The sequence below is a fragment of the Notechis scutatus genome, chromosome Z, assembly GCF_049901735.1.
Source record: "Notechis scutatus isolate UNSWTSFEM ecotype Mainland chromosome Z, rNotScu1.2, whole genome shotgun sequence".
NCBI classification, from domain to species: Eukaryota; Metazoa; Chordata; class Lepidosauria; order Squamata; family Elapidae; genus Notechis; species Notechis scutatus.
Genome location: NC_142025.1, coordinates 11,121,309 through 11,148,500, shown reverse-complemented (window position 1 = coordinate 11,148,500; position 27,192 = coordinate 11,121,309). Strand labels below are relative to the sequence as shown.

The 27,192-nt window shown below is 38.5% G+C and overlaps 1 protein-coding gene across 4 annotated transcripts in view; it reads left to right on the top strand.

The window, feature by feature from the left end:
* The first annotated feature begins 2,454 nt into the window (after positions 1–2,454).
* The window catches only part of NCAPG2 (non-SMC condensin II complex subunit G2), a 48,535-nt gene continuing 23,797 nt past the window's right edge, over positions 2,455–27,192 (top strand). Inside the window, exons 1-14 of one of the 4 annotated variants that reach the window (XM_087947805.1) lie at positions 2,462–2,572; positions 4,046–4,270; positions 4,654–4,756; positions 7,816–7,995; positions 8,798–8,909; positions 10,465–10,625; positions 11,072–11,206; positions 13,796–13,890; positions 15,714–15,783; positions 22,580–22,666; positions 23,026–23,121; positions 23,221–23,346; positions 24,228–24,407; positions 26,065–26,217. In XM_087947805.1, coding sequence (XP_087803931.1) covers positions 4,679–4,756; positions 7,816–7,995; positions 8,798–8,909; positions 10,465–10,625; positions 11,072–11,206; positions 13,796–13,890; positions 15,714–15,783; positions 22,580–22,666; positions 23,026–23,121; positions 23,221–23,346; positions 24,228–24,407; positions 26,065–26,217 — 1,473 coding nt within the window. In that variant the 5' untranslated portion in view covers positions 2,462–2,572; positions 4,046–4,270; positions 4,654–4,678. Of the gene's footprint in view, positions 2,669–4,045; positions 4,271–4,653; positions 4,757–7,815; positions 7,996–8,797; positions 8,910–10,464; positions 10,626–11,071; positions 11,207–13,795; positions 13,891–15,713; positions 15,784–22,579; positions 22,667–23,025; positions 23,122–23,220; positions 23,347–24,227; positions 24,408–26,064; positions 26,218–27,192 lie in introns of all 4 variants that reach the window. The other 3 variants (XM_026680923.2, XM_087947808.1, XM_087947806.1) reach the window with 3 other exon arrangements.

Sequence of the window (27,192 nt, the reverse complement as noted above, 5' to 3'; positions counted from 1 at the left end):
TGTTTTAATGGTTTCGATGGTAGGGGATGTTTCAATGGTTTCGATGGTATCAACTCTTTCAGACAGATCCAGTTTGGGTCTGCATGATTTGCAGAAATATGGAAACTCATTGGATGATTCTAGGTATTGAATCATTTGCTCAGGTAATCCCAAGCAGTCATGATGAGCGTATTTTTTACACAGAGAACATTTGATGTAGTTTTCATTATCCTTTAGATTTTTGTAGCATTTAAGGCATGTGCAGGAGTCTTGTGGTTCATTGATGGGGATTATCTTTTCTTTAGGTTGTGGTTTGGCATAGGATTTTCTTTTTGGCATGGTAGGATTGTTAAAATAGTACGTTGATTGAATTAATTAAAGGAACAATTTTGGGTAATCTATATAGCCAATATTACATCAAACAATCAATTGCAGTAATCTCTCAAGTCAGATAATATTCCTGAGCAACAATCAGCCTGATCAATTAATTACTCTAATCACTAATCAATTAATTACATTAATCATTAATCACACTGTTCATTTAAATTCACTAAATCAATGATTTTGCTATTCAATTAAATTACATGAATTTTGATCTTTTAAACTAGTCAGTAATCACACTATTTGCACTAAACACTCTAATCACATTAATCAATTAAAAACAATAAATCAATTAAACCATTAATAAAATATTTTATAGAAATTGATTATCTAATCGTTGATATAGGTGATGAGGTAGAAAAGTTGTAAGTTTTGAGGTAATGAGGTAGTATTAAGAGTCTGCAAGGAGCAGGTTAATTGTTTTACTGGCAGCTGAATGAGGATGAGAGGAATTTATCGCTCTTTGAATAGCAGATCGCTATTACTCTGTAAACAGGAAGTTGTAACACAATGTTCCAAGGGTTTTTATCCAGTGAAGGAAAGATTGAACAGCTCACAGGAAACTATTTGTTTTTGTTTTCCCTTGATGGATGAGATTTCTGGGCCCCTCCTAGTTAACTGAATACACTATCAAAGTTTGTTGCTTTTAAGAGAAAGAGGCACATCTTGCACTGGTAAATTCAAACAGTTTATATTTTTACTGTGTAGACTCAGATTTGTATTGAGCATTCACTCCTGGCTTTAATATACCTCTGCTTCTATCACTCCTGGAGTCCGGATTAGCAATTTGGCGAGGAGAAAGGAGGGAAGAGGGAAATGGGGGCGGCAGGGAGGAGGCAGTCTGCTTCACACCCTAGCTGCAAACTTCTGGAGACAGTCTCACAGCTCCCAGTGCTCACCGCCCTGCAAGGATGGGATGAATCTCACCGACTCCAAAGATGATCGTTCTCTGGGCTCTCACCGACTCCAAGATGATCGTTCTCTGGGCTGGGTCGCTCCTGGGAAAAGTCAGATTCTCACTCAGCAGTCGAGGGAAACTCTCGAAGTCGAGGGAAAAGCCACAGTTGGAGCGCTCTCGCTCAGCGATCCTCCCGGCCGGCGCTCCTCGGGCTTTCCTCCCTCTCTCTTCGGAGCGAAGCACCTAGCTTAAAGTGGCTAAGGTTGAGAAACACCGTCCTAGACTAAGATGATGCATTAAACAACCCCCAAAATCTGGTTGCAGCTTTGCACAAACCAGGTGCTTCTGTCCAGCCTTAGTTCACCTGCGGGGTGTGTGTGTGTGTCTGTTGTGTGCTCTCGTGTTGTTGTGAAATATTCATTAACTGGTAAGACTTGTAACATATCATTGTATGTACTATGCTTAAATCCAATCTTAGTTCAAGGTAGTCTAAGCCTAGAATCTCAAATCTGGTGGTGTAGGGTATTCTGTTGCGAACAGAGGAGTGTAGTACTCTTCTTGTAAAATACTTCTGGACTCTCTCAATTGTATTAATGTCTGATATATTATCACATTATTCCTTGAAATCTTACCAGCATAAAATAAGCAAAAAGTGGAAATCTGGCCTGAATCACAAAGCAATTTACCAAGCCCTGGTGTTGTCTTTACTGCTCAGAATCACCATGGGTAACGTAGGGATCTTTTAAAACAAAACAAAACAAAACAGAATTATAGCCCGAGGAACATAACTGAGGAATTCTGGGAACTGAAGTCCACCCGTCTTAAAGTTGCCAAAGTTGAGCAAGACGTCGATGTATTGCATTTCAACCCAAATTAATAGTGAAGGGTTTTTGTTGTTGTTGTTGTTGTTATACATTTCTGGCTTGCATTACAGTTACGCATGGGGATCATAGGAGTTGTAGTCCATCCCATCCGGAGGGCACCGATCGGGGGAAATCAGGCTTAAGCAACAAACCGTCATCTACAACAGCGCCCGGCATACGTAAGTAAATAAGAAAGAAAGAAATATCCAGTGCGCACGCGCAGCAAGCCTCCGCTGCTTCTTCTTCTTCCTCCTCCTCCCTTAGAGGGCAGTCGCGAGTTGCGCGCGCATGCTCAGTGATATTCCTTTAGCAGTGTCAATCGCGGGAGAATTTGAATCTGGCAGCGAGAAGCGCCAAATCGAGTCGGCTATAAATACGAAAGAAGCAGGAAAATGATCCAGGCAGTCCGTGGAAATAGCGTCCGTTTGAACTGAAGCCGGACTTGGCTGGGGTAGGGAGCGAATCCCATATTCCAGAGTCTGTAAATAAAAGGCGTTCAAGTTACTAAGCCCGCAAGAGCCTGCAGCAAGGCGAGCCAGAAAAGCGGGTGAGTGTGCTTGTGTTCAGTACTCCTGATGGTCGGTCTCGGATTATGGGTATTGAGGTAATCTACGAGGAGGAGGGGGGAGACGGAGAAGGGCTTTCGTTAAGTGAGTTTCCTCGTGCCCAGGATGTGAACTTAAGGCCTCCTTAGTGTGATTCCAACATGCGTGCATGTGTAGTTGTGCTTCTGACCTAGGTAGGCGATCAAGTACTTGGGTATGTGCAGACTTGGGTGTAGCCCTTGTCTGGCTCTATGGAATACAATAAAACTTATACCTATTATCTTATAATCGCTTGACAAAATAAATTAAATAAATAAACTGGATAATTTGTGGATCTGAAACTATAATGGATATATTTGCTACAAGAGAAAGCCTCGGGGGTAATTCTCGCAGACATTGACAAGTTTTTTTTAAAAAAACCTTTCAACAGATTCTGGATCTTTGTGTCTTTTAAACTAAAGTATTATGGTTGGATTATGAATTTATCTCTACCATGCTGTTTTTACTTTGCTTTGCTGGTATATAACTTTGACATTCATTTCCAGATTGTGACATAGAGAATTGGTATAGAAATAACATCAGTGAGAAGTGAAATTTAATTCCTTCTCATAGAAGGAATTTAGAGAATAAATATGTTTTTCTTATAAAAAATAAACAGGAGTAGAATGTATGCTTTTTATATATTTTTTCTGAAGAGTAAAAGCTATGCAATGCATTATTTTTTTACTTTGTGTTTTATATTTGATCAACTTTTACTGTTAAACAATTTGTTAATTGTTTTGTTCTAGTCAGCTCTTTAGCAAAATAAAGTTTGATCTACTAGCTACTCTGTGGTAGGAGCCTCGACACAGTGGTTAGAGTGCAGTACTACAAGCTACTCCTGCAGCCAGCTGCCTACAGTTTGGCAGTTCAAATCCCACCAGGCTCAAGGTTGACTCAACCTTCCATCCTTCCAAAATGAGGACCCAAATTGTTGGGGGCAATATGCTGACTCTAAACCGCTTAGAGAGGGCTGTAAAGTACTATGAAGCAGTGTAGAAGTCTAAGTGATATTGCTACCTCAAAGGCAGAACAGCAAAATTGGTAGAAGATTGCAAGCCATTATTAGAGCCACTTTCTGAGGTAAACTGCTCCTGAGCAAATTTTTAATCTAGCATGTTTAAAAAGTATGCATATTTTTGAAAACTTGAGGGCCAACAACCCAATACAGTAACACTTAGGTGAAGTACTAAGCAAATTGAAAGTTTCTTGCCTCTTTCCTAAACAAATATTTCAGTTTACATATGATTCTTCAAAAATCAGTGTTATGTCTTTCAACATTATTTCTATATTGTAACAGATAGCAGTTCCCTGATCATGTTTTGTTATTTTTTTCTTAGAGTTTGTCTGTGATTGGTGACACTGTCTCAAATCACATCAGGAAGAGCTTTCTGTCAGATAGTGATCAACTGTACCAGCAGATGGTTCTGGGAGTTGAAGTCTACAAGTCTTCCCCACGGCAGATGGTTATGTCTATATAGAATGCCAGATCCCATTATCCTCAAAAGTTGCAAAATTTTGAAGTGCAATTCCAAGAAGCTGTTTCATTCTTTGCTCAGCTTATGGTAATTGCTAGACACACAGTTGTTGTTGTTGTTTTTTAAAAAAAACAAACAAACCAGTGGCTATCTTGGGTGGGAAGGAGAGGGGAACAGTAACAGATTTCTTTGCAACTCACCAATTTTTTTAGGAACTTACAGAAAATTCCCAGGGATTGTTAGAAATTCTGGGAATTAAAATCTATTTATCTGAAGGCTGACCAGCTGGTTGGTTGTTTACTAAATTTAATACTGCAAAATTATTTTAATTCATTTTGAGGTGTATTTCCACAAGCTTAGAACTGAAATCTTGATCTGGTAATAAACTTAGTATCCTATGAAATTAGAAATTTGGCTGAATTGCAATTCATTTAATTGTCTTATTGTTTGTTACAATATTTTCCCCCTAGACATCTGAACTACAAATAGTATATCATGACAAAACGTGAGGTTTTCCTAAAGGCTGTATGTAAGGATTCCATTAAAGAGTTTTTGCATTTCATCCAGCTTCACGTAAGTAAATATGGCTAAACTTTTTGTGTCCAGAATTGGAGGGGAGGAGAAACTCAACCTTCTTTACCCATATAAAAAACAGGTGGAGCTTTGATCACACTATTGTGGTAACATCTTGATTTTTTGACCATATCTTACTGGCACTTCAGGTGACATTCCTTTAGTCTTTTCTGAAGTATTTTCCCTTTCCCTTCAGTATCTCTCCTCCTCCATGTTAGACTAGAGCAGTGGTGGCTAACCTGTTTGGGCTCCCATGCTGATAATTGCATGCGTGCTTGCCTGCTTGTGCTCATGTGCCAGAAGGCAATGTGCACACCCCCCCATGTCTTCTGCGCATGCGTGTGCAACCTGCATGACCTGTGCTTCTGCGCATGTGCGAGTGTCTCCTGCGTACCGCTGCACCCCCATGCATGTGCGCCAGATACCCATCAATCAGCTGTCGGGCGGCGCACGCGCAGTAGACCTTTTCTGGGCGAGTACTCGCATGTTGGCAGTAATGGCTCTGTGTGCCACTTCTGGCATGCATGCCATAGGTTTGCCACTATGGGATTAGAGTAAGGACTGAAAACTTGCCAATCCTTTGTTTTGTCGAACTTCTCTGGAGGTTTGTTTGTTTGGTTTTTTTTAGAAAAAAATCAGTATTAAGACCAGAATAACACCAGTTCTTTTGTGTGGGTTTCTAATTCCTTGCTCTTGAATCTTATTTTTATTTAAGTTAGACTTTTTTCAGCTTAGACTTAAATCTGAGTATCAAAAGAAATCACCCTATAAAAACTTACTTGAAAAATAAGTGTTTTGGTAAATAGATCATTTACAGGTAATAAAATAGCCATAGGGGGATCATTTCTTTTTTCTTTTTCTATGTGTTTCATTGAGATTCATTATAACAAGTGAAAATAAATATTAAGAAAAAGAGGTTCATTCCTCATGTAAGTGTATATTTAGATTTAAGTTGCTGGTGGGCTTACATTCAATAAAAAATATATCAACCAAACAAGTTGGTCAGAGGTGATAATGAAATACCTATCTAGAGTTCTTTTGGGCATAAGTGATGATTTCTTGAAATGAAATTCTTTTAGATACTGCACTTTTTGTTGTTGAAAAAGGAATGTTTTTTGTTCAGTTTTCTTTTGGTTAGCATTTTATTTTATCATCAGATAGCATTGATATGCAAAGTAACAACTTAGTATATCAGACAAATAGTTGTCCAATCTCTTCTTTAAAAACCCTCAGTGTTGGAGAATTCACAACTTCTGGAGGCAAGTTGTTCCACTGATTAATTGTTCTCACTGTCAGGAAATATCTCCTTAGTTCTTGGTTGCTTCTCTCCTTGGTTAGTTTCCACCCATTGCTTCTTGTCCTGCCCTCAGGTGCTTTGGAGAATAGCTTGACTCCCTCTTCTTTGGGGCAGCCCCTGTGATATTGGAACACTACTATTATGTCTCCCCTAGTCCTTTTTATTAAACTAGACATATCCAGTTCTTGCAACCTGTACGTTTTAGCCTCCAGTCCCTTAATCATCTTTGTTGCTCCTCTCTGCACTCTTTCTAGAGTCTCAACATCTTTTTTATATTGTGACGACCAAAACTGGGTGTAGTATTCCAAGTGTGGCCTTATCAAGGCATTATAAAGTGGTATTAATGGTTCACATGATCTTAATTCTATCCCTCTGTTAATTCAGCCTAGGACTGTGTTGGCTTTTTTGGCAGCTGTGATACAGTGCTGGTTCATATTTAAGTGATTGTCTCTCTCTCAGTTACTAGTATTGAGCCAGGTACCACCTATCCTATAACTGCATTTGTTTTTTCTTGCCTTGTCTTGTAGGGCTTTACTTTTATCACCACTGAATTTCGTTTTGTTAGATCGACCCAAGTCTGTCAAGATCCATCTGTATCTTCAGCCCATCTTCTGGAGTGTTGACAATTCCTGCCAGCTTCCTGCAAATTTGATGAGTTCCCCTTCTATCCTATGGTCAAAATCAGGGGTCCTCAAACTTGGCAACTTTAAGACTTGTAGACTTCAACTCCCAGAATTCCTCAGCCAGCTATCCTGGCTGAGGAATTCTGGGAGTTGAAGTCCACAAGTCTTAAAGTTGCCAAGTTTGGAGACCTCTGGTCTAAATTATTGATGAAAATATTGAAGAGTACTAGGCCTAAGACAGGCTTGGGATATCCCACTGCATACTTTTCTTCATGTAGATGCAATTCCATTAAGGACTACATGTTGAGTGTAGTTGGTCAGCCAATTATGAATCCATCCATGGATACTCTCTAGTAATCGTTCCAACTTACAACTGCAATGAAAAAAGTGACTTATAACTGGTCCTTGCAGCATCCCCTTTGTTATCTGATAAAAATTTGGATGGTTCGGAACTGACAAGTATTTATTACTATTGCAGCATCCCTGGGGTCATGTGATTGACATTTGTAACCTTCCTAGCCAGCTTCCAACAAGCAAAGTGTGTGTGTGTGGGGGAGCTGGATTTACTTAACAAGTGCAGTGATTCACTTAACAACCATGCCCAGATTATAAGATTAGGTGCAATTCACTTAACAACCACTTTGCCTAACAATGGAATTTCTGGTCCCGATTGTGATTGTCAGTCAATACTAGTTTACTTTATTGTCATTGCACCTTGTACAACGAAATTAAATGCCATCTTCAGTGCACATTGTACGTAAGAAAACTATAAAAATAAAACAAAAACATACATCTTTCACATTCTATACAATTGAATTGAAAACCCCTGATACTACATTAGTATTACACTATACAGTAGAATTCAATATAGTTACTGCTCTGGGATAGAAGCTGTTTTTCAGCCTATTTGGCCTTGTTTTTATTGCCCTGTACCATCAAAGACTACCTGTAAGAAAGCTCATCCAAGTGGACATGTGTAATTGTAGGGATATAATTAAGATTTTTTTAAAATATAAAAGTTGAATTTCTATTTTTTTTTTAAATGGGTATTTGGTGGCTTTTTAAAGCTCAAAACTTGATTTTACAATATAATGATGTGTAGTATGAAATAATCTACTATTCTTGGTCTATATTTTTAGGAGGATGCATCAGATCCCTTTGATCTATGTGAACTGGTTCAAGAGCTATCAAGAAAGCAAAAGGAGATATTGTGGAATAGATTAAAGAGCTTGTTATCAAAGGTTTTGCTAGATAATCCCGTAGAAGAATGGCAAAGAATGAAGGATGACAGCATGGAAACTGAAAAAAATGCAGCACAGGTAATTTGCCCTGAATATGCTAGTTGCTTAACATTTGGGTGCACATATCCTTTTAAAAGTAACATACTTAAGATTAGTTTGGTGTACTGGTGAAGGTATTACCCTGAAAACCAGCAGACTGAATTCTAGTGCTGCCTTAGGCGTGAAACTTTAATTGGCTGACTTTAGACCAGTCTCTCTTTGCAGAACCCACCTCACAGGGTTATTGTGGGGAAAATAGGAAGAGGAAGGAGGATTATGTATTTTCACATTATAAAGCAATTAAGGTGGGATAAAAAAAGCTAAAAAAATTAAAAAAAAATGACTGAACCATGTTCTGGGTTTTAGATATTGTTCAAGCTTTTTTTAAAAAAATAATATGACTATTTACTTCAGACTGAAACAGTGGTTTTAGCTAATTATTGCCCATTTAAATTGGGTATTTCTTGATTTTCTTGCTAGAGGTATTTATATTTATATTCATTTATTTAATTTATTATAGCTATGCAATATTCTTTGAAGCAATATTCAACTCACCCCAATAAAAACAGGAAGTATAAAACCACAAAGATAATCCGGAGCTTTATTGAGTATATTTTATTGAATGTTTATTGACTATAGAGGACACACTTAGCTATTTTTAACACAAATGAATTTATATCTGAATAACACCAAGCCAATAATTCTTTCAAAATCTTTATTTGCTGGATATTTTGTAAAAATGTGTTTGTTGAATCTTCTGAGCTTCTCTTTTAAAAAATATACTTTTGTATCTTTTTAAAGTCTATAGCTTTCTTTTTATTTGTCTCTGAATTTTCAACAGCAAACTACAGCTGTGATTCAAGGTGTAACAACTGTACTCACTGCATCCATTCCTACATTAAATGAAAATATTGACATCAAAGCTCTTTTAGAATGTGCTGTGATATTAAATGGTATGTATTGTGGGTATGATGAATATAATCTGTATGCCTCTGACAGTAGTCTTGGACTGATGCTTGTGCTTTTTTCCCATGGAATTGCATATTTTCTTAAAATACTTTTAATTTATCGAGGTTGTGCTTCAGTGGTGCAATTTAGAGTGATTGTATATTCTTCATAAATGCTTAGCTCTTGTTGTTTTGAAGATTCTCTTACCAGCAAGTAGTCTAAAATGTTGATGTAAATACTGAATCTGCTGATGTGTTTATTACTTGAATTTTTGAGTAATGGCCTGATTTCCAAGCTAAATGCTCCTTTGATTGAATGAGTTTCAGATTGGAAAACATTATGGTTAATTTTTCAGAATCAAAGAAATTTGGTTGGACACCAATCTATCCAGAATTGCATTAATTTTGCATGATGAACCAGGCTATTTCTTAAGGAATATGTAAATATAGGCATAGTAATTCTAACACTAAAATAACTTTCTAAAAGGGTTTTTTTTTTACAGTAGGCATAGTGATGTCTCAGATGTTAATGACTACCTAAACATATCTTAGTTCTGCTATATCATATGCAAAATGCAGTCCTGATTAATCAATAAGCTCAATTAATTCTACAATTTGTTTTTACTTTACACATACAGATAAACACACACACACATTCTGTTTCTTTCATTGACATATGATCACAGTTGAACCTGAAATTAGGACCATAAGTTGTTGTCTTGATAAGTCATGGCATCCATGTGACTGGAAGTAATTTTCTGGTCTTTTTTTGTGGCAGTCATTAAACAAACACTGCAATTGTTAAGTAAACCCAATTCATTTGAATGGATGGGTTGGTTTTTTTTTTTTGCAAAATATGTTACAAACTGGCAAGAATCATAGTAAATTGCAGTCATGTGAGGGTGAAAAGTAACGACTGGTCCTAACCCCCCCCTCCCCACACACACAACATGTCATGCGCCTGTGGGTGGAGGTGGCATGATCATTTACAGCAGCCAGGGTTGCTTCACTGGCTGCAAAACATCCTTTCCATTGCTGTCATAACTTTAAACATTTATAAATCTCGATATGGGTAGTCCCTGTTTTGCAACTGTTTAAAGTTGGTCTTTAACTATCATAAAAATAGTTGATTCCTAAGAGTCATGGGAAAACTAGAGCCGTGATGGCGAACCTATGACACTCATGCTGGAAGTGGCACGCAGCCATTTCTGCCGGCACATGAGCTGTCGCCTGGAACTGATTCACCGCACATGCGCGCACGGCCCCCCCGCCAGCCAGCTGATGGGTATCTGCCGCGAGGGGAGATGTGCATGCGGAAGACGTGCATGCATGTGCAGGGGGGCACGAACGGTGTTTTTTGCAGAGGCGCATGGCACAGGGGGTCATGTGTGCATGCACAGGGGGGGTCGCACATGCATTGCATTATGGGTGCAGGCACACGCACACACTTTCAGCATGCAACGGAAAAAGGTTAGCCACCACTGCTTTAGAGGCATATGAAGATTACATTCTTTTTGTTACCCCCCAAATCCATTGCATTTTCATTAAATAACTGTTACAGGCATCCTTCCTGTACTACCGGATTCTGAAACATCTCTGTCGGGAGCCATTCAATACCTTTTGCAATGCTGGTGGAATAAGGGATTAGAAGGAAAAGAACAGCTTGGCAAAACTGCTTTTTTGATGTTTCTGAAGAAGAGTCTAGAGAAGAAAACCATTGTGGTAAGCAATATGTGTTCAGTGCCTAAAATTATATGTATATGTTTGAGATAGACTAAGCGCCACTTTTGTGTTTTAATGTACACCGTGACTCATTTAAAGGAGGTTAATTTCCTTTTCTCTGGATAAACCTGAAGGAAGTCAGATGCTTTTGGAAACATTGGCAGGAATGGATGCGTAGGTAATAAATGATATATCCCTTGGGTTGAATTATATGCCAGGTTAGAGTAACAAAGCATCTAGGCTCCAAAATTTACGTTCCCAGCAAGAAGCTGTTCATGGGAAACATCCACCGGATCAGCCCCAACCAGATGATGCTCCTAGCTTATGCGTGAATATCGTGCATAACACTGATGATCACAACACTTGGCATTCCTCCTTGTATTTTTTGCCAATTTATGTCTCTTGCCTCATCAGTGACATGGAATAATCTTACTCGTCTCCTTTAGGGGTCACATATAACCTGCCTATGTCACCTTCAACTGGTTCTGCAGTGTTTTGATTATGACTCAGAAGAGAGTAATGAAGTTAAAGATTTGTTACTTCACTGCTTTATGAGCCCAGGCTACATTAAAAGAGAAGAGGTACGAATCTATGTATTTTTAATGCGTGTGGACTTCTTATATATATACCATAATGGTGAACTCGTTGGGTAGAATAGGCTGATATTTTATACTGTGTTGTGTTATTTATATTTTTAATTATTGGCTGCATTTTTATTGTTTTTATTTTGCTATAATTGTTCGCTCCTAAGAGTCATGTAATTAAAATGGGTGGCCTTATAAATTTATTAAATAAATTAATTTCCTGCAGTGCAGATATATCTGGAAAAGAAACTTTAAAGAAGGAGTGTAATTTAAATATGTTATCGAAAACCTGAATAATGCAAGATAGGGTTCCCTGCTTTCTTGAAAAAAGGAAAGCTAACTTTTTGGGTGCTTACATTTTGTTTGCTTAATGTTTTTTAGAAACGTCTGTAATTGCACACTTCATTGTGAGTATATTTAAAAGCTTTCCAGAGCATGTTGTACAATCTAATCCTATAGATAATCCTTGATTTATGACCATAATTGGGCCCAGGAATTATGGTTGTAAGTTGTGCTGATTAAAACAGGTCATCACATGGCTATGCTCAATTTTACAACCCATTTTTGGCAGTTAAGCAAATGTGGCAGTTTTGGCAGTTTTTAAATGAATGCTAAAGTTGTTAAAATTGTCTACAGTGGATATTTTTGACTTGAGCCTGGAAGTGAACACTGGTTTTCAGCAAAAAGAAAAAAAAGAAAATAAGATCATGTTCATGTGATTGCAAGATACTATAAATGCCCATAATTGTGGCCTGGTTCCAAAGCAATCATATGACCACAGACAAACTGCATTTCCTGCGTCAGAAGAGGAGAGCACATCTTTCTCCTTCTATCCTGGCCACTTTTTACAGAGGCATGATTGAGAGCATTTTAACAAACTGTATCCCTGTTTGGTTTGGTGGCAGCAGTGCCTCAGACAGAAAGCCCGTACAGAGAGTGGTAAGGACAGCCAAGAAGTTCATAGGAAGTTAACTTCCCGTCATTCAGGACGCTGCTTATAAACGATGTATACTTAGAGATCCCACATGTCCACTTCACAGTCTGTTTTTGTTGCTTGCCCCTGGGAGGAGGTTTTGAAGTATTTCTAGCAGTTCCCTATGCCATCCCTCTGGTAAACTCAAAAGATTTGTTATTCTCACCATGTACATGTATACATCCAAACTAGACTGTGTTGTTTCTCTGTGTCATATATGTATATGTATTATTTAGTTAGTTAGTCATGTTTATTTAGTGTATATTAGAGGTGGAGACCCTTTGAGAGTTGCATGCAACAAAATTTCATTTTAATGTATGCCAATTAATGTACATTCAAAGTGACAATAAGTTATTTTAAATCTAAGTCATTTCCCCAGCAATTGGAGCTTCAAACCTGGCTCATAAGTAGCCTGGGAGAAATCCATCATAAATTCAAATAGTTGTCAAACAACTGGTTGTAAATGAAGGATACTTGTATTAATAATATTTACTGAAGAATGAAGTCCAATGATTCTAGCCTAGCAGTATGAATACTACAATGTAGGAGGTAGTCCTCAATCTACGACCACAACTGAGCCCAAAATTTCTGTTGCTAGGCAAGGCAATCGGTAAGAGTTTATAAATTTTTTGACACAGTTGTTAAGAGAATCATGTGGATGTTAAGTGAATCTGGCTTCCCACATTGACTTTGCTTGTTGAAAGTCAGCAGGAAAGTTTAAAAATATTGATCACATAGCCCCAGGACAGTGCAGTTGTCGTAAATGCACGCCAGTTGCCAAACACCCGAATTTTGATCACAAGATAGAATAGAATAGAATTCTTTATTGGCCAAGTATGGTTGGATACACAAGTGTACAGTGTACATAAAACAAAAGATACATTCATTAAGAGTCAAGAATCATAACGTACAACACTTAATGATAGTCATGGGGTACAATAAGCAATCAAACCATACTAGGAAACAGTCCATATAAATCGTAAGGATACAAGCGACAAAGTTAGAGTCATACAGTCACAAGTGGGAGAGGATGGGTGATAAGGAATGATGAGAAGATTAACAGTAATAGTAATGTCGACTTTGTAAATAGTTGGACAGTGTTGTGGGAATCATTTGTATAGCAGAGTGATGGCTTTTGGGAAAAACTGTCCTTGTGTCTAGTTGTTCTGGTGTGCAGTGCTCTATAGTGTCGTTTTGAGGGAAGGAGTTGAAACAGTTTATGTCCGGGATGTGAGGGGTCTGAAAATATTTTCACAGTCCTCTTTTTGATTCATGTAGTATACGGGTCCTCAATGGAAGGCAGTTTGGTAGCCATTGTTTTTTCTGCAGTCCTAATTACTCTCTGGAGTCTGTCTGTCCTGTTGGGTTGCAGAACCAAACCAGACAGTTATAGAGGTGCAGATGACAGACTCAACAATTCCTCTGTAGAACTGGATCAGCAGCTCCTTGGGCAAGATCATGAGGATGCTGCAACGCTGGAAAATGGTGATAATTTTTCAGTGTTGTAACTTTGGTGACTTTAACAAATGGTTGTCAGTCAAGAACCACCTGTTACTGAATTTAAAAGAGTTTGTATCTACTTAAGAAGTGATATTGTCTGGCTATTTTTCCAGGGGAGAAGATTCTTGAGCTTTCTTTTCACATGGAATGTAAATTTCATTAAATTGATACATGGGACTATTAAAAATCAACTCCTGTGTTTTCCTAGGTAAGCTTCTCTTCTACCAAGAAGGTGAGTTGGGGGTTTCTTTAATTCTGGTGTTTCAGCAATGGGCAAGTCCTTCAATCTGTATAATTTGCCACGTTGCCCGTCTTTGCTTACCAATTTGAAACACTAATAACTTTGCAATAGTGGCGAATATCTGTAGCTCAGGTGTAGGATGAGGGTGAAGGTTTATTTTCTGAGCTTGTGGGTTGGTTTCCGAACGTTTCGTTACCTGGCTAGGTAACATCTTCAGTGGAGTTTAGGGGATGTCACTGTTCTTCTGGGTGTGTCAAGTGTGGGTCTTTGATTGGAGTAACATAAAAACCACTGGCCATGCTAGTGAATTCATTGAAGCCTGGCACTCCACAAGCAATTCCATCAACCGACACATTGACCTAGAACCAGCCTACGAACCCCTCAGAATCCAAATGAACTGCAGAGCCAGCCAGACACAGCACCGACCCTCAAACAACCCACACAACTCCGCTCCAACAGTTCACCTCCCAATGACCCTGACCTGATGTAATCTATTATTTTGCAGCAGAAATTCAAATCCAGAAAGCACACACAGATGACTGATTCAACAGGATTCATTAACTTCTTTATATACATAATAATATGAGTAAAATGTACAATACCAATAGTAGATTGTTCCAGTGTAACACAAGCAAAACACACCAGCAGCTTCAGAATTGAGAGCAGAGACTAGAGCTAAACCCAGGCTACTTCCAGTTTCACTTTCCAATTCAGCTCCCATTGGCTGGTCTGTTGCCACACCTATTCGTTCATTTCTTACTAAGCTCTATTCCAGTTCATGAAAAAACTCTGACAACCCCCCCACCCCCATCACAAGACTCTCACTGATGATTCACAGCTGACCCATTATAAGATCCTCACTTGACATCCCCACACTTGAAGTCCTTATTAATAGAAGAATACTTACTGATATTGTCTGAATGGGGCTGGGGAACCCAGAGTGGGATGGAGTCCATCAAATGGCTCGCGTGATCTGCTCTCATCGGGGCCGGGTGGTGGTGGGAGTTGGGTGATTTTTTTATTTTATTTTTCCAGATTTTGTTCTATTGTACTTTATTAATTTATTTGATTCGTTTTGTTAGTTTTTATTTATATTTTAAAAAAATATGGTTTTACATTGTGTAAGCCGCCTCGAGTCGCCATGGGCAAATAGGCAGCAATATAAATTCAGTAAATAAATAAAAATAAATAAATAAGCTGAAAGGTGTTACCTAGCCTGATAATTAAATGTTCGGAAACCAACCCGCAAGCTCAGAGAACGAACTTCCACCCTCATGCTAATAACTCGCAGAAAAATGCTTAGTGTTCCATTTGCAGAGAGATTCGCCTTACCTATTTGGGTACGTAAAATGGCGAATGTGTGAAGATGACAAATGCTTCTTTAAAGGTAGCTGTTTTTAAGGAGCCTTGCGGAATATTACTAGGATTTATCTCAACCGTGATTAGGAAGAAGTAGGAAGAAGAGCTAAAATGTTAGAAGCACGTGTTCACAAATATTAGAAAATAAATGTATTATTAGAAGATGCAGAGTGAGATTTTGAAGAGACTTGAACAGAGCACTTATTAGATATAGTAATTTTAGATTTAGAGGCTATAGGAATGTAACAAAAAATAAAATAAAATAAAATCCCGAGGCTTAAGCCAAATTGTTTTATATTCTACCAGCTCTCAAAAGTGCTGAACTAGAATTTTAACTTAGGGGGAGAATTTGCAAAAGGCCTGGATGCCTTCTGAATCTAAAAAAACACCTGTAAGTTCACTGAACTGTGTCTTTTATTTCACTGACCCAGGTCCCAGATGAACCATGTTGCTGAGGTTTACTTCAGAGCCTGGAAGAAAAGTTCAGGGGAAATACTAGAGGTATAAAGCTTCAGAATAATTATTATCATTACAAAATGGGTTTAAGCAAAAAATAAACAATTAACATGTTTCTTTTCCAGATGTGGGAGTACTTTCAGTGTTCATATCAATACAGATAGTCCTTGATTTACATTTTTGCCCACTTGTCTAGCCAGGAGAGTCCCAATATTACTGCATCTGTCATTTTGGGGGCCGCTACAATTGAATTGTTTCCCAGTGATCCGCTAGCTCTAGCCTCACTGATTCGGTTAAGTGTGTGGCATAGGCTCCTCCCAATAGGGAACCATTGGCCTGTTCGAACCAGATCGGGTGGGCCAACCTTTTTGCTCTAATCCCCAGTTTCAGAGCCGTGGTTAGGTTGATTAGGTATCTAGTGCAGCCTGAATCTATTAAGGCTTGGAAAGTCCCCTGAGTCCCTGTTTTTGGGGCTGTGAGCCATATTGGGAAGACGAAAGGGGGTACCGGTCCACTCACCATTGGGTCGTTTTTGCCCTCGTCCTTGCTGTCATGGGAACCATTTGAAGTTATAACAGAACACAAAGTGGAACCAGTCCTCACACTTAACCACCATTGCAGTATCTCCGTGGTCATGTGATCAAAATTGAGCAAGTGTTTGTGGTAGCTGGAGGACCCAGGGTCATGAGATCACCATTTGCAAACTTCTCAGGGGCTTCTGGCAAGCAATGTCAATACATGGTTTCATTTAATGGCCATGTGATTCACATAACAACTGCAGTGATTTGCTTAACAACTGTAACAAAAAAAAGAAAGGTAAAATTGAGTGTGATTCACTTAATAACCACCACACCACTGTTGCTTAGCAACAGAAATTCTCCCAATTGTGGTCATTGGTTGAGGATACCTTTATAGGTGTCTCACAGTGGCAAATAGCTGGATTCATGTAACATACTAAGCTTGCATTTGAATGGTTATTGGTATGAAGACAATGTATTTGGGGTTTTAAAACATGGATTTCCTGTTTTCATTTGACATGGGAGCCCAGGCAATTATGGCTTGTTCAATAAACCATGGTTAAAACAAATTTGTCTTAGCATTACACGAAGGAAAACTTTTCCGGAAAACTCATATATATATATATATATAAGTGTGTTCTGTTCAGGTGGGGGCTTGGTTGTGCTCAGGTTAGTCTTAGATTAGATTAACCTGAGCACAACCAAGCCCCACCTGAACAGAACACACCTCCAGCCAATCAGAACACGGCCAACCCCCAACCAATCAGAACACAGCCAAACCCCCAACCAATGAGAACACCCCCCACCCAATCAGAACACAGCCAAGCCCCCACCCAATCAAGTCACACCCCCACTAGCAGTTAAAAGGAAGAAGCAGCTGCAAGCTCACATCACTCTGAGAAGCAGAGCTGAAGACAGAAGCCTGAAGATGATGAATGAGACTTCATCGAAACGCTGCCTAGATACTTCCAATCTTACGCGGGAGAAAACCCGAATAACCAAAGATATGTGTATATATATATATATATATATATATATATATATATATATATATATATATATATATATATATGTGTGTGTGTGTGTGTGTGTGTGTGTGTGTGTGTGTGTGTGTGTACACACACACACACACACACACATACACATATACATATATATACATATATACATATACATACATACATATATATATGTATGTATGTATAATAACCTTCAGCTTTGTTAGGGTATTTTCCCACGTCATAGTAGTGGTGCTTTTACTATGACGTGGGAAAATACCCGAACAAAGCTGAAAGGCCATACATGTAATACCAGCAAAACTTAAGAAAACATATATACACACACACACACACACACACATACATACACATATACATATATATATACATATAAACAAACGTTGCTACAACTTTAAAAGCGCAACTATAATGACGTGGGAAAATACCCGAACAAAGCTGAATACCATACATATAAAAAACTGGATATGAATATTGCAGAACTTTATTTTATCTGCAAAAGAGCTTTTAGGAAAATTGGCAGTTGTTACTTTTAAAAGGGGGATTGATGAGAACAAATGATGGCTTGTCCCCTGTGTGGGTCACAGGGAATCTGGAGGGATGGTGATTAGAATAGTGGCGCTGACCATGCAATCAAAGTCTCTTTTGTACAGTGATTGTAAGTACCTCCAAGGAGTTCTGTTGTAATTTCAAATGGTTGCCAGTCTGAACCTGAAGACTATCTATATGCAAGATAATAGAAACTGCATGGATAAGGATGAACGCCCAGCCTCTACCAAGGAAAAAGCAATTTTTTTTAAAAAAAAAAACCTTTCAAAGTAATTAATTAAAACATTAATAAAAAAAGGTTGAACTCCTAAATTGTAAATAGACCTATCCTTGGGTAACTATTTTGGGATGGCACTGCTGCTGTCGCTTCTTCAGACACCCAAATGTTTCTTGAGCCTAGTATTATGATCTTAACTATGGTTTAGATTTAAGCATTAAACCTAAGTAAGTTGAAATTGAGGTGAGTGACTTCTGTGGTAGCATGGTAGATGAATAAATAATTCCTGTTGGTAGATGATTACAAGTAGTGCTTGAATTATGGCAGTAATGGAGCCTGACCATTGCGATTGCAAGTCGTGATGATCGTAAAGCTGGTCAACATACAGCTGATCCAATTTTACAACCTTTTTTTGTGGTTGTTAAATAAATTCTGTGATCATAAAGTGAACCCATTGTTCCCTGTGGGGCCAGTTTTGCTGAAAACCAGAATAATGCCCGTTTTTTTCCAGAAAAAATGTAAAACATGGTCAAGTGAATGTGGGATGCTGCAAATGGCCATTAAATGCAGGCTGGTTGCTGAACACTTACTATGGGGGTTTGCTGTGACTGCAGCCCTCAGAACCAGATCATAAATATTCCCAGGGAGTCCATTGTAACTTTGAACACTTTCTAAGTAACCGGTCGTAAGTCGAGGTCTGCTTGTATATCTTCATTGAAAAAAGAATAAATAGCCCCAAACTAAACTACTAAAATGAACCAGAGAAAAATAAAGGCAACACAGTCAGATAATCAATAAGAATCCCTTTATTAGTTCCAACTTTGCCCCCAATGTCCAGGTTACCTTCTGGCTAGAGAAAAACTCCCAGGAACAGCCTTGGGCTGCAGGGAATTAAGTCCAAAACATGGTCAACACAAACTGTAACTTTAAGTCCAATCAAGCCAAACTGAGGTAATTAGTTTGACAGGGCAGGAGCAAGAATTCCAGATGTGAAGGCATGGCAAAACTTACACAGTTGGGAAGACGCCAGGAACACAGATAAGCAATGACAACACAGGATAAACTCACGTTTGCCCCCGCAGTCAGCATTCAGTTCTTATAAATTTTCATCCCATGTGTGGCTAATGAAGAGAATCAGGGCCCTTTCTTCCTCCATAAGCCACAACCCACGTTGCTCTCTTCTCGGTTCCTCCCTGCATGCCCTAGGATGAAGAGAGGGTGGGCCTTCCTCTGAACTTTCTCTCCCTTGTTCTATCTCTCCCCTGATCTGCCCAGCCGGACTTTGCCCTTCCCCAGCCTCCTCCACAGCCAACGGAGCCACACTCCCATTCCCTCTCAGCTGTTCGGTTTCTTCCTCGGATTCAGACTGACGGGCATGACAGGTGGTTTCAACATCTTGGCAGAAAGGCAAAGCAAATATCCTAAAATGGAGAAAAAAATGAAATTGTCCCTAGTGCTGGTAACTATATTTCAATAGAGGCAGGCTCAAGACATACAGGGGGTCCTTGACTTGCAATTGTTCACTTAGTGACTGCTTGAGGTTACAACTATCTGAAACCAGATGTTCTGATCTAGGCTTCCTTAGAAAGCATAAAACACGGATTTCCGGTCTGCAGCGCTTCGGAGCAGGCAAGAATCCGCGACTGTGCACGGTTTCTGCCTGTGTTCACTGCCCGAGTGCCCCGAGCCATTTGGCTTCAGGGCTAAGCCACCTCCGTAGAAGGTGGCGAAGACAGGGGAGGTCTGGCAGGGTCGAGAGATATCGCACCTCTCTTCCCTAGCCGACTAAACCCCCTTTTCCAAAGGCAGCTAAGCGGCGGTCAGCAATGGCCTCCACATAGAAGAGCTCAGCCGGAAAAAGAAAGTGCAGGAGGAGCTGTGAAGAAATGAAAGTGATCTTTGCTGACTGGGACAAAGTAACAGTGAAAGTACCCTGGAAGTTAAAACTTATTAAAGATACATCGTTTCCAGAATGTGTTAAGCGGCGAATGGAAATTAAAGGAAAAGCTTTTTTTCTTTTCACTCTCCTTCCGAACGTGACAGCGATAGAACTTTAAGAGAAATCGGGAAACCCACATTGGAGGTATGGATTTCTGAACATTTAAAGGAAAATCTTTTTGCTGTAAGTGGGAAGGGAGGAGGGAAAAAAATTGGAGCAAAAAATTTGAAAACAAGGAGGAGATTGCCTAGAATTCTAAAGAGCTATTGAATATTAATAAGACTTCTAAAAGATATATCTTAATTGGAACTTTTTGATCAAACAGCAACCCCAGAAGAGAAATGGAAGAAAGAAAAAAGTATTAAAAGAAATAGCTTATTTGGATTGTTTGGTGACTTTGGTACTCTTGGGAATTATTTTTGATTAAAAGCACTCGGGTGGTTGTTCTGGAAAAATTTTTTCTCTTTACAATGGCATCACTTGTGGATGAACTAAAAATTGAATATCAAAAATATAAAAAAGAAGAACAAGATGGGAAAGATACTTTGGGCACTCTTTTCAATTTCTAGAAATGGCGGTATGTACTTATGAAAAATTGACTGCGCAGCAGGGCGACTGGGACAAAGAAGAAGCCATCTTTGATGAACAAATGATTCTATTTGGGAGGAGGAGAAAGAGGAAAAGAAAAAGGGGATTTTAAGGCTTGAAAAAACAACCAAAAAGAGAAAAATGAGGTGAAAGGTGGATACAAGGTTAGAAAACAACAGAAAGGGGGAAAGCAGAAGAAGAAAAGGGAGGAGGAGAGACAAAGGGGTAAAAAGGGCAAGGAGAAGAATAAGCAAGAGAGAAAGGAAGGGATGAGAAGCCTTAATGGTGGGAAGCAAGATTTAAAGTAACAAAATTCATTTAGAGACAATGGGTAAATTTAATTGAAAAAGGGATTCTGTAAGGTACATAAGATTGTGTTCTTATATGTGTATTTAGAATAAAATGCTTAAGATATAAATGAGTATTAATATGTATGATTAGTTTTTAATGGCATTGATAGTGGTCTTATATACCTATAAATATGTTTTTTGTTGTTGTTGTTGTTTTTCTTATAAAATACATTGTGTAATTTTAGAATGTACTAAACAGAATCCCAATATAAGTTAAGTGTTATATTAAGTATTATTAAGTTAGGGGAAAGAGTTAAAGGCGTCATACTCCAATCAGTGTACAGGAGAAGTTTGTTTAAAGAGAAAAGATGAATGGATAGCTGGAAATAGAACAGAAAAAAGAATGATAAGTATTATGATTTGAACTGAGATGAGATAAATAAAATAAAACTAAGAAAGATAAAGAGGGAAGAAGCTATATAGAAAATTAAAAATGGTAGTAAGATATGGAATGGTATATAAAATGAATATGATTTTTGAATTTGTGTCTGTACGAAGAGTTTTAACCGGGATCAAGCAACTTTCAGAAAAGATGTTTTATGTTTTTATGTTCTATGTTTTGTTTGTTTGTGTAAAAAATCAATAAAATTGTTTTCAAAAAAGAAAGAAAGCATAAAACGCAATCTTAGTTTCAGCAAAACCTCTTTTTATTGCCACAGCTGTGAATTACATTCATTCACAGCCTGCAAGTCTTCACAAACAGTCTTTCAGGGGAATGTTTATAAACACCCACTGTATTGCACTTGGAATGCTGCCAGAGAACTAATTGCCAAATGCAGGGCAAGGCCAAACTTGACACAGAGTCAAACAGAACTTTTCAAAGCTTGAATTGAAGAGACGAACTAATTGCTTCCTGCAAAAGGTCACTTCCTGTTCGCTCCTCTTTTATGTCCTATGGGAGGGGCCGATCATCTCCAAGATGTGGCCTTACTCCTGAGTCGACCCTGCTTTCTCAAATGTTCGTGTCTTCTGGTAGCTCTGCGCATGCACAGGCTGGGAACCGGTTCCAGAAACTCCCCCACCTCATTGCTGTCTGAGTGAAGGCAACTGATGACTGCCAGCCTACCCTGGCCCCATCTCTGCCTCCGATGCCCTCGTCCGAGCCCTCCTCAGCCTCCGAGAATGGCCCAGGTTCCTCCCCAACCTCCTCACTACTGTCCGACTCTGCTGCCAGCTCCGTCAGCCGCCGGCGGGCCACAACACCTGATCCAAATTTCTGATGGTCCCCTCCTGGGCATTTCAGCCCTTTTGCAATGTCCCACAGTCATATGACCACATTTTACAACACTTGTTGTCTAAAACTGATACTTCTGATTTATAACAAAGTCTTGCCATGCCAAACAATGGTTTTGCTTAATGACAGTGATGTTCACACTTATAATAACGGCACTCGCTTAATGACTGCTGCAAAAACCATAGTAAAACAGCGTCATTCACATTATTGATCTGTTTTATGACTGTTATGACTTAGGACCGTAATGGGGAGGGTCCATTACAGCCATAAGTCAAAGACTCCTTATAGTTAAATTGATTGAAAAGACCCAGTCTTAATGTGCTTTGTAAAAGGGGCATTGCGGAAGCAAGTTGGAAGTCAGCATGATTGTTTCTTTAAAGTGCTTTTTTCAACTTTTGAATATTTAGCAGGATGTGTATTCTTATTTCAGGTAATTGAATATAGCTGCATTCAGGATTTCATGCATCATGCAGTTCATCTTCCCCGGAAATCCCCCCTACATGCTAAAGTGCGAGAGGTGAGGGGTTTGTTATTTCAAGCCATTCTTTCCAGGCCACCTTTTGGGATTCCTTCTCAACATCAGCTTTGAAAGAATTCTTGATTTAGGACAGCCTGTCGTTTAGCAGATGGAAAGGTTGCTTGGCTACCAAGACTTAGTTGTGTGAGATTCTCTTCCTGGTTGACACACCTGTATTTCATTTATGTATGTTACTTGAAAGGGAAAGCAAATATATACCATACACATGTTAGAGATCTATTCTGCAGAACATTGCAAATTTCATATATAGGTATCATGTGAGTCATATTTTTCAAGAGCTGAATAAAATTGGTTGGAGCTAATCTCTTCAATTATTTTTATTTATTTTTGTTTATTAGATACTGAGCTATTTCCACAAACAAAATAAACGTCGCGAAGGAGTCGAAGAAGTTCTTTATAGGCTTTATCAACCTGTTCTTTGGAGAGCTTTGAAGGTAACGTATTTCTATCAAACTGTCCTACTTTTGACCAGATAATTTTCAAAAGCTAGACTAAATTTAATTTAAAATTAAATTGTACATGTATTTTATCAGGCCAGGAATCCTGAGATCCGTTCAAATGCAGCACTACTTTTTAGTGATGCATTCCCTATTCTGGATCCCAGGTTTAACAGAGAAGATTTGCAAAAGGAAATCCAGAGGCAATTTGATGAACTTTTTGTAAGTACTTTTTAAATTCTTCCTACGAAGTTTTATTTAATTTTTGTGTGTCTCATTATTTGGATAGCCCTCCTCCTCTCCTCTCCTTCTCATTGTCAGTTAGATTTTCTTTTTCTATATGCTTCAAAGGAAAAGGGGGGTAATATAAATGAATAATTCTATATTTCTTAGCATGGGAATTACATCCAAAACTTTTCAGCCGAATACTGAATACTATTTCATTCTTCTGCACTATATAGTCTTCTTGGTTCAGAATATAAATTTCTGATGAGCATCGTACTAGTAGTAACAAATAAAGTACAGATTATGAGATATCTTGAAGGCAGTAAGTTATATATAACAGAATAACAAGAGTTGGAAGGGACCTTGGAGGTCTTCTAGTCCAACCCCTGCTCAGGCAAGAAACCCTGTACTATTTAAGACAAATGGTTGTCCAATCTCTTCTTAAAAACTTTCAGTGTTTATTGGTTCTGATATATAAATATATTTTGTACTATGGGAACTCTGATATTCTATAGGTATGGCAGGCTACAAAACTAGTACATTATTTCTAAAAATGTTAGACAACATCCAGAATTATAAGCACTTCCCTTCTTCTCTACATGTAACCTCCTTAGATCAGGTCCAAGGGGTAATTGCTGAATTTTCCAGATCAGATTTATACAGCTGCAGAAAGGGAAGCTTAATTTTTTGCCCATCTGCTCATTGTTTCTTCTGCTAATGGAAAGATACCAGAAGATGAAACCAATTCAAGTTAATAATGAGATAGTTTCCAGCATTTTGTTGACAAGGAGCAATGCAAATGCAAAATAGAAAAATTTAAATGCAAAATAGAGTGAATATCATAGCATTGTTGCTGTTTACTTGAATTGTATTTGCAGATTCTTTTAGACGATCCTCAACCTTTAATCCGTTCAACAGGAGTACTTGCAGTTAGTAAAGTAACGTATAGATATTGGGAGATGATTCCGGAAGTGATGCTTGCTCAGCTTCTGCAAACTTTGATTGAAGATCTTGCTTTTGATGCAAGTTCTGCCGATGTCCGATGTGCCGTTTTTAAAGTAAGAGAGTAAATAAAGCATCTTTTGTTTAGCCATTACCATCTCTCCTTGAAGAAAATTACTGTATTTTTCAAACTATAAGACGCACCTTGGTTTAGAGGAAGAAAACAAGAAAAAAATAGTTTTTTGCCTCCGTGTGCCCCATTTTTGCCCTTCCCGGCATCCAGAAGCACTCTGCAGGCCAAAAACAGGCCTATTTTGGGCCTCTGGAGGCCTTTGCGGGTCCTGTTTTCAGCCTCCCCGATGCTGGTAGGGCAAAAACGGGATGCACGGAGGCTTTGGAAGGCCAAAAATGGGCCCATATTTGCTGTATAAGACGCACAGACATTTCCACCCATTTTGGGCAGGGCGGGAAGTGTATCTTCTAGTCTGAAAAATATGGTACATCATGCAAGATAACTGCAAATGTTCACTTGCTTAATGCACTTGGGCTTTAGTTTGCATGTATACCTAGTCCTCAACTTATGACCACAATTGGGACAATCATTTCCATTGCTAAGCAAGGCAGTTAAGTGAGTTGCACTCAATTCTATGACCTTTTTGACATCTTTGTTCAGTGATTCACTGAAATTATTAAATCCATCATGCAGTCCTTAAGCAATTCGAGCTTCCCCCCACTGACGTTTTTTGTTGAAAGCCGGCTGGGAAGATTACAAATGGCAGTAACATAACCCAGGATATTGCAGCTGTCATAAATACACGTTAGTTGCCAAGTACCTCAATTATGATCATATGACCTTGGGGATCCTGCAGTGGTCGTAAGGGTGAGGACTAGTTGTAAGTCACTTCTTCTAGTGCCATAGTAATTTTGAACAGTCATTAGACAGATGATTGTAAAATGAGGACTCTAGTAGCTTCTGGTCAGCATGAAATAATGTTCTGAACATCGTAGGCTATATCATTGCACAACACCAAATTCTGGTTATGGATGTTGGTTTGCTGCAATAGATGTTATCTAAGTGCAGATTATCACAGCAAATTGATCTTTAGGGTCCTTGTGCTCTCTGAACTTGATTGTTGTTGTTTTTCCATACATTACATTGCCCAACAGACGGTCTGTGTTTAGGAAAGTTATCATCAAAGCTGTTGCTCTTGAGTATACTTAAGCTTCCACTGGCTAAGATGAATCTACTCACCTCCCTAGGTTGGGTATTGTAGCATCGTTTCCTTTTTAAGAAAAAGAAAAATCTTCAAAGTAGGGCCACGGAAAGCATATTGTAAATCAAAAGCATGCTGCAAAGTGTTGGTGAACTGTGAAAAGATGCTATATTTCATTAGAATTTTAATATCTAAGCAATATTGTTTCAAGAACTCTGGATCAATGGGCACCTTAACCCGAAATAAAACATAAAAGCTAGACATAGAACCTTCTAAAATCATTAGTTCAAGATTCCTTTATCCGTATATCTGATCTTTTTGTTCTGCTTCACTAGCACATTCTCTTGAAAAGAATTAATAGAGAATTTGTACCATCACCCCACATGCTACTTTGCATTTAAATGACATGTTTAATAAAAATGGATTGTCTTGCCTCTTTTTCATTCCCCAGCCTCTGTCCTCTTAGCTTCAGGTATTTGGCAGGTAGAATAGATTCAATGCAAGTAGCCCTGTTTTCTTGTGATAACCTTTTATTGATGTTTTTCTGTTTCTCTTCCAGTGCTTGCCTATAATTTTGGACAATATACTGAGTCACCCATTACTGGAACAGCTTCTGCCAATCCTGAAATACAATCTCCATGACAATTCAGAGAAAGTTAGGGTGGCATACGTTGATATGTTGCTGAAAATTAAGGCCACGAAGGCTGCAAAGGTGGGATAAATTAGTTTGCTAGGCTGCAGACAGAAACTAGGCAATTTATTCTGAAGTGGGTGCATTCATCAATATTTTAAAAGGAAAATAGTCCAAAGAATTCATTAACTTTTCACCCCAAACAATTTGCCATTGTTACGTTTTTAAATTAATCAATAAGAAAGAACTTACAATATTCTTTCTTCCCTGTAGTCTTGCTAGCAGTTATCTTTATGGCAGGTCCAGTAGTAAGGTAACAGTTAAACGGTAGTATTTGATTATATTTCTGATGATTTATTTTTTGAAATCATGTGCTCTTTCTTTGCAAGAGATTCAAATTATTTTTAGTTGTAAAGTAGCATCCTGCTGAAGGATGGCATGAGTTTGAGATGTCACTGAATAACCTGAGAGGGCAGAAAATAAGTCAGGGTTATATTGTTGATTTATTCCCTATATCAATAAGCCAGATCAGTGAAGATCAGATCAGTAAAATATTCTATCTAATAGAAGTCTCTATGGTCCAGACCTCATTCTTGGAAGATGTGCAATTATTCTAATACAGCTGTACAGTATTTAATTCTGAACAATGAACTGGTTTTTGAGTCAGAATGCAAAGTTTGAAGTATCCCTTGGTTAAATATAGGCTACCTTAGCAGAGGCAATATCAAAAGAACTCTGGCCATGAAGGAACAAATAGTTATGCTTATTTTCATGGTTGGAAAACAAAGTATTTTTCCGATCTAATACAGGTAGACCCCAATTACAGGTAGTATTTGGCTTACAAAAGTTCATTTAGTTACAATGGAAGTGAAAAAAGTCCCTTACAGCTGGTCCTCACATGACTATCGCAACATCCCAAAGGTCACATGATCAAAATTTGGACACTTAGCATGTATTTACAACAGTTGCAGTGTTACAGGGTCAGGTGATTGCCATTTGTGACTTTTGTAGGCAGCTTTAATGTCAGTGGAAGAAGCTGGATTTGTTCAACAACCA